At 38.6% G+C, this 10,162-nt stretch overlaps 1 protein-coding gene across 1 annotated transcript in view; it reads right to left on the reverse strand.

Annotated features, from left to right (window-relative positions):
• Window positions 1-1,328: 1,328 nt before the first annotated feature.
• Window positions 1,329-10,162, reverse strand: part of LOC107671240 (palmitoleoyl-protein carboxylesterase notum1a-like) — an 11,700-nt gene continuing 2,866 nt past the window's right edge. The window contains exons 3-11 of the mRNA XM_016464139.1: window positions 6,720-6,820; window positions 6,487-6,547; window positions 6,288-6,346; window positions 4,589-4,691; window positions 4,316-4,507; window positions 3,069-3,166; window positions 2,808-2,955; window positions 2,655-2,702; window positions 1,329-2,455 (exon numbers count right to left, since the gene is read on the reverse strand). Of these exons, the coding sequence (XP_016319625.1) occupies window positions 2,149-2,455; window positions 2,655-2,702; window positions 2,808-2,955; window positions 3,069-3,166; window positions 4,316-4,507; window positions 4,589-4,691; window positions 6,288-6,346; window positions 6,487-6,547; window positions 6,720-6,820 (1,117 nt within the window). The 3' untranslated portion in view covers window positions 1,329-2,148. The remainder of the gene's footprint in view (window positions 2,456-2,654; window positions 2,703-2,807; window positions 2,956-3,068; window positions 3,167-4,315; window positions 4,508-4,588; window positions 4,692-6,287; window positions 6,347-6,486; window positions 6,548-6,719; window positions 6,821-10,162) is intronic.

Here is a 10,162-nt window from a genome sequence, read left to right on the forward strand (position 1 = left end):
AGCGTGGTGTTCAGATCCCGGCACTCATGTCTTGTTGAGTTTCGGTCTCGTGTCGGGCTCCGGACACTCACGCTCCATGTTCTGTCTTGTTGTGGGAGCGTGCGTTCTCGAGTTCGCTCGGCCATGTGCTCTTCTGTCCACGTGTGTTGTGTAGCACGCGGTTTGTTCGGCCACGTGCTTTTCTTGTTGTTGCATGCAGCTCGTGTTATCGGCTGCGTGCTTTCATGTCCTGTTTTGTCTTGTGCTGTGTAGCACGCAGCTTGGTTTTCGCTGGCTGCGTGCTGTCTTGTCTTGTGTGAACACGCGGCTTATGAGTTTTCTCATTAGCTGTGGGTTCTGTCACTTCGGTCTAGTGTTATCCATGGTTTTGTGACAGAGCCCTGACACTCCCGTCATGTCTTGTTTTCATGCGAGCGTGTGACTTCGAGAGTGCTCGAGCCGTGCGCTCTCGTCTGCGTGTACTGTTTCATGTTGGAGCGTGGTGTTCAGATCCCGGCACTCATGTCTTGTTGAGTTTCGGTCTCGTGTCGGGCTCCGGACACTCACGCTCCATGTTCTGTCTTGTTGTGGGAGCGTGCGTTCTCGAGTTCGCTCGGCCATGTGCTCTTCTGTCCACGTGTGTTGTGTAGCACGCGGTTTGTTCGGCCACGTGCTTTTCTTGTTGTTGCATGCAGCTCGTGTTATCGGCTGCGTGCTTTCATGTCCTGTTTTGTCTTGTGCTGTGTAGCACGCAGCTTGGTTTTCGCTGGCTGCGTGCTGTCTTGTCTTGTGTGAACACGCGGCTTATGAGTATTCTCATTAGCTGCGTGTTCGTGTCTTTTTGTTCAAGCACATGGCTTGTGATTGTTTTGCTGGCCATGTGCTTGTGTTTTTGTTTTGTGTGAGCACATGGCTTTTGTCTTTGTTTCCTGTGTGCCATGTGTTCTCATGTCAATTGTCTTGACCCCACCCATCTTGTTACCTGATTATTGGTTAATTCGCCCCACCTGTGTTCCCTTGTTACCCTCCTCATTTGCTCCCTATTTATTCTCCTTGTGTTTGCAGTCCTGTGCGAGTTCGTCATCGCATGTATCCTGTCAGCCTGCGTGCCAGCCTGTTTTTCCCCCACGGGGTAGTTTTTGTTTCTGGTTTTGTTTTATTTTACTATTGAAAGCCCATTACTCTGCACTACTGAGTCCTCGCTTCATCCCCAACCCTACATGATCATATGGACTATCATACTTTTACGGCACCATTATGTCCGTTTTGGCTTTTGGCAGTATAAATGACCATGGTATCAAAAACGGAAGCTTGGACATTCTTGAGAAGCTCTCCAGCTGTGTTTTACTGAAGAAATAAATAATGTTTTCAATGGCATGGGAATTAAGTAAATGGTGACAATTTATTATAGGGCTGACTATTCCTTAAAAACTATTATGACGACATTTTATCATAACTTAGCCATACCCCAAGAAAGATGTTGGGTTTAGAGCAGGTGATCCCATGTCTGCCTGTTCCAAAATTCCTGTTTTTATGATTCTTTATAGTCTTGAGTAGATCCATATATTTTATATGTACTTCGTGAACTCCGTTATAAACTCTATAATCTCTGTTCTCTGTATTTACTTCCTCTGAATGGACACATTAAACTCTAATAAACTGTGGCTTACTATATTGGTAAAAAAAAAACAAAAAAAACAAAGCAAACAACAATGCTGAAGATCCGTAAAACTGGATTACATTCGTGATACTTTTATAACCAAAAGATAAATTAAGAGCAAAGATGCTGGTGTACATTGTCCTGGTTACATGGTTCTTCAGTACTTTCATTGGTACCGTGTTGTGTTGGGAACCATTAAACAGTCAGCAGCCCATGGTTTATCTGAGGTGGATCTGACAAGGGCTCTGTTCCAAATCTGTTTTTAGTTTTGGGCATCTCCACCATCTCCAAGCTGCTCTGTGATAATAGTGTAGACTGGAGCAAAATGGAAACCAGCTGATCATTAATGGGGAGATCTGGAGACGGAAGCCCATAGAGAGTTGGCACAGAGCCCCGACTAAATGCAGGGCTTAGCCTGAGGTCAAAGCTGAGGCGGGTGTGGGGTTGGAGGTATCAAACGGACTGATGGGAATCACGGTCCCAACCGGGAGCTAGTCCTTCCACGGTATTTAGCTGCCGCTGCTGAGCATGCCCAGTAGCTTACTTGGGTCCATGCCCTGCTGATGGGCCATCTTCTGTACATCAAAGCCCATGTGCATGAGGAACTGGATTACGTTCATCTCCTGTCCCGTCGACTGGTCTCGGATCGTTGGGCACGTCGGGTTGCAGTGAGGCCATGGACAGCTGTCGATCAAGTGCACGGGACAGCCTTTGGGAGGGGATTTATTATTTCGGCTGTTTTCTTGTAGACTGCGGTCCCAGCAGTGGAGCGCTCTGGGTAAAGACGTGCCTTTGACTTGGACATCAGTCCAGTAACTACAACAAACACAAGAGGGAAGAGCTAGTCAATGAGCATCCATTTCATTATGGAAATGGGGAAAATAACAATTTGAACTTCATTTAAACGTCATGTAAATAACTAGGAAAGTGGTAAAACACAAACATAAATATACTCCTTGAACTGACAGCAAATCTGATCTACAAGATACACAAAATAATCAAAGAGATCACTTACTTTCTTGTTATGAATTCATGTGAAAGGCAAGCAGGAGCAAACATGGCACTGGAGGTGAAAAGCAGAGTATTAGAAATAGCAAAAGTGTTCACGTCAAATATAAATTCATGCTCTCTTCACAATGAGACTCTCTGAAGGGCAGGTCATACTTACGGGACATCCTTCAGAGTGTTCCTCAGCTCACTCCCTAGATTCTGAATATAACGCCACTGTCCTTCTTGAACCGGCTGTCCCGTCAGATGAATGTTGTCTACCGTCAGCTGGGCTTCATCAAACAGCCACTGCACTATAAACACAGGGCCTGCGACAAAGAAACATCACATTGGGTTAACAAAAGTAACCAAACTCAACATCGTCTGTAAAGAACTAGGAAAAATGTGGCCGTGTTTGGTGCCTGGTATGCCATAGACTCACGTTTAATGGTAGGATAAACTTTATATCCAAAGAAGCAGTTCCATTCTTTTCCTTCATAAGCCTGTCGACATCGTTCTGGTACCACATCGCCCCAGTATCTGCCAACAAGAAGCTCAGTTCATTCCTAAATGTCTAACTCAGTCAAGTTCATATGTATATGAGGAAAATGTTCACACCATGTTTATTATTTAATGCAATAAAAATGAACTGACAAAAACATTTGCATACTGCCAATGTGATGATTTTTTAACAGAGGTTTTCTAATCTATTTTCCATGGCACTGTGAAAGAAGCTGGCCGACCAATAAGATTTGCACTTTTGATCACATGCCCAGAGCTGCTGCTGCTGCTACATAAAACTACAGCTTGGTGGCGCTTATGAACAGAGTATTTTGTTAAGTGAGAAGTCTGGACCCGGCTCACTTGTCTCTGTACTCTTGGTGTTGTTTGAACAGCATAATGATTAAAAAAAAAAAAAAAAAAAAAAAAAAAAAAAAAAAAAAAAAAAAAAAAAAAAAAAATGTCTTCTTATCCATGACAAGCAGGTGTCAGAAATGGAAAGATACCTAGCACTGCCTTTTTGTTATACAGTCACTTTTAGTTATACAATAGTGGAGTGAAGACATGCAATGTTCAAGATCTGCTACTGTGAAGGTGTAAAACGAGTCTTTTTTTTTTTTTTAAATCAAGTGGGAATACAGCAAATCGGATTTCTACAAGAACAATGTGACCCACCTCTCTGAAATTCTCTGCTTCTTGGATTTTATCAACTTTTCGCCACAGTGAGCATCACTTGCATATTTCTTTTTCTCGACATCCTTGCAACACACCATCACCATTAAAATCAATGTTCTCTGACAGCATAAATTCTATCATGTAATCATTCTTAAAGGCATCGTTCACCCAAAAATGAAGATTCTGTCATTAAATTAACCTCATGTTGTTCCTAACCTGTATGGGTTTCTTTCTCATGTTCAACACAAACAAATATATTTTGAAGAATGTGGGTATGGAAAAAATACTATAGAAGTCAATGAGGACCATAAACCTGCATTCTTCAAAATATCTTCTTTTGTGTTCACCAGAAGAAAGAAACTCTTGTAGGTTTGGAACAACTTGAGCATGACAGATTGTTTTATTTTTGTGTTAACTATCCCTTTAAGGTTAGAGTTCAAATCCCTGAACCCTAAGTAGGAGCAATAGCAAGATCAAATGTCTTTACATTATTAAGAAATGCAGTATTCTTACTTGATTCCTCTCTTGATGACCTCAGTGGGGGCACTGTTGATGGTGTCCATGCAGTCAGTGCAGCGGTATTGTTTGTTGTCCAAGAACCAGCCAGAGTCAGACAGACCCCTGACCTGGATGTTTGTGTGACCCAACTCCTCCAGAAGCTCAGATACTGGGTCCACATTCAGCAACACCCCAGTGCCACCCGCACTGTGGACAAGACGCACGTATTTAGTCAACATCGGCCATGGATATCAAACTCCGAAACCATGGTCTGTAATATGGACTCACCTGCTTCCAGCCAACAGAAGTATCTTAGCATTATCCAGACCCTTGGTGAGCAGCTCCTTTACAACTTCCTTTATGATCAGTGAACCCATGAACGCATAGTCATCTGTACACAATAAACAACAAGTCAATGACAGCTAGTGCCAACTAACTTATAACAGCTCTGCGTTGGACTGCTATACAGTGATGGTATCAAGTGGTAATATATTGATACTGTGATATAATAATCAAACGTTTTGGGTCATTAAGAGTTTTTTTTTTTTAAAGATATTAGAACTTTTATTCAGCAAGGATGCATGAAGTTCAAAAGTGACAGTAAAGACATTTATAATGTTACAAATGATTTCTATTTTTTAAAATACTGAGCTTTTGAACTTTTTATCATGTGGATCATAAGGATCATGTGACACTGAAGACTGGAGTTATAATGCTGAAAATTCAGCTTTGCCATCACAGGAATACATTTGAATTTTTTTAATTATTAATTGCTTTTTTTGTAATAAATATTTCACAATATCGCTATTATTTACTGATTTTTGTTCAAATAAATGCAGCCTTGGTGAGCAGAAGTGACTCCTTTCAAAAAGGTCTGAGACCACTAGTGAAAAATCTTATTAAATTATAGTTAGATTATTATAGTGAAAATATCTTTAGTACATCATTTTTCATTACATATTATATTATCATGAATAAATTTCATGAACTTCAACACTTGAGCTGGCATGATGTTTGTGCAAATTCTGATTATCCATGTTATTCGGCATAATAGAGAATGTTCTGAATGAAAAAAAAATATATATTTTGTACAAAGCAGTTCACATGCTCAGTGTCACAAACTGACATACTATTAGTTACCTAGAAATATTGACCAATCTTAAACGTTTCTTCTTTTTTTTCCCCCCGTAAACTTTTTTTGTTTAATTTTCTCAAACTCATGAAACATTCTCTCTTTTTTTTCCAGGTTAAAGTGAAATTTCATCTGTGCATGGTAAACGGTGTATACCATAGCAGTGAATGTATCATCTATTAGGTAAGGAGTCTTACTTTTATCAGTTTTTGGTGTGGCTCCACTCCATATATCACTTGAGCAATATGGGATGAACCTGAAAAGTGACAAACACAAAGATTTCTGGTCCAGAACCGTGCCATCATAACCTTTATGAAACTCAGCCCGTTTCAAACAGTGAGAAGTAACAGAATATTTACTTCTCTTTTACAAAAACATTTATAGTGGGATACTCACACCATGTTGGCATTCCACCAGTGTGGGTTTTGCTCTGGAAGCGAAGAAAGTATTCCTGTGCCTAAAGTTAAAATAAAGACATACATTATAAAACAAAACAGAAATGAGAACAATCTACGCTTATTCATTTTGAAATCTAGTTCATGTATGTTCAAAATTTGGACTGGTTGTGAATAAGCCAGTAATACTATTAGAAATGGAGTTTCAGTTGACGGACCGTTGGCATTTCTAACCTGTCTTGGTTTGTGGCCATTTGGAGGAGCTCATGAGCCTCCTCATGGTCTCGTATCTGCTGTCACAGTTCTCTTTGTCCCCCCGTAAACTTTTTTTGTTTAATTTTCTCAAACTCATGAAACATTCTCTCTTTTTTTTCCAGGTTAAAGTGAAATTTCATCTGTGCATGGTAAACGGTGTATACCATAGCAGTGAATGTATCATCTATTAGGTAAGGAGTCTTACTTTTATCAGTTTTTGGTGTGGCTCCACTCCATATATCACTTGAGCAATATGGGATGAACCTGAAAAGTGACAAACACAAAGATTTCTGGTCCAGAACCGTGCCATCATAACCTTTATGAAACTCAGCCCGTTTCAAACAGTGAGAAGTAACAGAATATTTACTTCTCTTTTACAAAAACATTTATAGTGGGATACTCACACCATGTTGGCATTCCACCAGTGTGGGTTTTGCTCTGGAAGCGAAGAAAGTATTCCTGTGCCTAAAGTTAAAATAAAGACATACATTATAAAACAAAACAGAAATGAGAACAATCTACGCTTATTCATTTTGAAATCTAGTTCATGTATGTTCAAAATTTGGACTGGTTGTGAATAAGCCAGTAATACTATTAGAAATGGAGTTTCAGTTGACGGACCGTTGGCATTTCTAACCTGTCTTGGTTTGTGGCCATTTGGAGGAGCTCATGAGCCTCCTCATAGTCTCATATCTGCTGTCACAGTTCTCTTTGTTGAAGCAGAACCAGCCACCTGCAGAGAGAGATGTGATTTTTTAATAATCTGTTGTTGTGCTTTACAGAAGTGCACTTATTTTGCATTGACTCATACTAAAGCACATGTAAAGTATTTGAATTTGTTTTAACCATAGTGTTATTCAATATTAAATTTAAAGTTAATATATTTTAAAATATACTAAATTGCAACTTCATCATTAAAAATGTGTTACAACAAATATTTTTAAATACATGACATACGAGTTTCAATAGAAGTGACATTAAAGTACTCCATACATTTTTGTCAGTACATTCAACTTTAACCATATTTCAACAAGTCATTTTAAAAATACACAAAGATGTACTTAAGTCTTATAAGTGGGTCAAAAAGCACTCTAAAGTTCAGTTAATGCATTTATTATAAATTATACTATAATGCATATTCATTTAATTGCAACTATGATGCAATTAAGTATCTCAAAACATTAAATTCAGTTTCTCTTTGAAGTGTTACAAGCTCTTGGTGCATAAAGAAGATCTGTAAAGTTGCAAAGACTAAAGACTAAAATGGAGAAACAATAATGTACAGTATGTGGAAAATAATGCGTTTTTTTAAACTTTAAACCGCATAAACACATTTCATTACACCAAATACACAAATAATGTTCTTTTTAGCAACATCATATGACCCCTTTAAGCATAAGAAATTCTTTTTTTTTTCTGCAATGTTCACACTATCCACAAGGGGGCGTTCAGCTATTGTGTGAGAAAAGTTACAGTTGTGGTTTAGTTTGTTACTTTGAGGGGCATCAGTCTGCCATAATTAAAGACCGCTTTAATATGCATCCCGTTTATGCCACTGGTGACCACATTTTTGGCATATGGTGTACATTTTTCACTGTTACCCACCTCGCCACTACTTACACACTAACGATTTATGCTTCATTACATTACAGCTATAAAGCTTGGGCTACAGGTCTGCTAGACCTCAGAAACGTAACCTGAACAAGTTATACATGCAGAAAAATGAGTATAAGCCTTATCCCAAATGCTTTTCTGTAGTATCTAGGAATGATTTTGAGTTCCAGAGAACCTGTAGAATCCATGAGTGGAGTCCATTCATGTGTAACAGCATATCACACACGACACACAGGAGACCTTCTCTTCAAGCACTGACTGCAGATCTGAGAAAGAACGCAGGCCGCTGCCAAAAAAATACTGCAGCTTCAGTGCATTGTAGAGCGTCTATGGTGAGCATGTTCCCAGAGTCAGAGTTTACACCAGCACTGATTCCCTTATTGCAAAGCATAAAAGAACTCTAGACTACTCAAGCATATTAATTTAGATTCGTAATTGGGAACATCAGGATTTTGCAAGTCAGAAACTCAGAAACAGATGATCAGTTAATTCGCGTTTGCTACCAAATATATAGGCTACTTCAAGAACTACGTAGATCTTACGTAGAGATTCTTTGTATCTAACTGAAATAATGTTAATTACAACTCCACAGCACTCTGATGTGCATAAATGTAATATGCTCAAGTTGCTTCAAATAAGTTTTTGAATGTCAGTTGTTTGATGATCCTTATAGCAACAGAATTTTATTCGTTGCATGAATACATGTAGTTTCATAAAACAATGATGCTCGGGAATAGTATGATCAAGACCCAAAAAGATCATGCAAAATGAGGAAATGAGTTTCCTTCACAGGATGTAACAGATACATTAACAGATTTACAGGATTTTACATCATGTATAGTTATTGTTATTATTATAGATTTTTTTGCACTGCCAACACTGGCCTACACACTGCATTGTTGCAAGGAAGGAGTACTTATGCACAGCTGGATCAATTTTTTTACTTCTGTACATCTGTCCCCACTTTTACATTTTACAAGAGTTTAACTTTTTAACTTAAGCGCTTAAGATTTAAATTTAAGACCACAGAGGCGCGGGTGTGTTATGTAATGATGTGTCTGGTGCCTAATAAATTATTCATATTGTAAATAATGCACATGGCAATTTTGAACATGGCAGTCATATTGTAGTGTCTAAACCCAAGCAATATCCTGCCACAATATCATAAAACTAATCAACCAATGTCATTTGTGTTCTTATTAGCTTTCTGAATTCCACTGTATATCCTAGTAATTGGGCAGTTTAGCCACTTAGCTCATGTTGTTTTGACCTCAGTGTCTTGACTTGAGTTTCAGTCACCAGGTATGCCAGAAAAGTGCCAGAAAAATGCAAACAAACGAATAGGCCTAAATCAATTCAATACTTGAAAGGTGATTGTGGAGGAATGTAAATGTTTAAGAATTGGTCATTGAAAACCCATAATCATTGACCATTACTCTGGGGATGATATGCTACTTGTGGTGGTTTGGGACTTTCAGAGACAAAGACAGCTTTTATTCTGTGATTAGAACAATAAATTAAATAGTTATTCATTCTGAAAGATCAGTAGTGGCAGGTCAGGGCAAAAGCCAGTTGGAGAGGTCACTGAAATCAGGCATTGTTTACGATGTACTTATGTCTACCTCCATTGCACAATTTCCTTTGTAGATATTTTGCATATACTGTAAATACTGTGAACTCTACCTATAGTTCATATTAGAGCACATATTTCCCCACTTACTCTACACAAGCTCCACCCACCTGTCACTTTTCTTCAAGAGATTCCCTTGCTAGTCTTCTCAGCTTGATCCTGACATGCACAACTTGCTCTAACATCATCTCACGTTTGTATTTTAGGATTAATATTAATATTACATTCAATGTTTTAATAAATCCTGATTTACCTAAACTCTAAAAAATGCTGGGTTAAATACAACCCATAAAAATATGCTGGGTTGTTTTGACCCAGCGGTTGGGTTCAAAACAACCCAACCGCTGGGTCAAAACAACCTAATAGCTGGGTTTGTCCCTTTTTAACCCAGCGCTGGGTTATATTTAACCCAGCATTTTTTAGAGTGTAACATGAAAGTATGAGGTCCAGGAAAATGGATGCGTGTCAAAACCTATTAGGAGGTGCTTACTGGACACTCTCACTGCAGTTCAGAAATATGTCAAACCATTCAAATTAAACCATTAACAGCATAATTTTAATTGCTGCCATAAAATTAAGTAAAAACAATTTAAGTGCAAAAGTTAGTGATGCCAAAACTGTTTCTTAAGCACTTGGACTTGAAACTCCAGCTAAAAGCAATGACAGAAATTATAGTGACAAGGTGGATGGACACAAAAACCGGTTAGCCTATAGTGTAAAGATGAAAACATTAGTGTGTTAGTGTGACTATACACTCTAAAAAAAACAAACTTTGGGTCAAATATGGACTAACCCAACTGTTGGGTTAAATTTTTACGTTAAATTTTTAGCCCAAA

Source organism: Sinocyclocheilus anshuiensis, unplaced genomic scaffold, assembly GCF_001515605.1.
Source record: "Sinocyclocheilus anshuiensis isolate Anshui unplaced genomic scaffold, SAMN03320099.WGS_v1.1 scaffold2670, whole genome shotgun sequence".
Taxonomy (NCBI): domain Eukaryota; kingdom Metazoa; phylum Chordata; class Actinopteri; order Cypriniformes; family Cyprinidae; genus Sinocyclocheilus; species Sinocyclocheilus anshuiensis.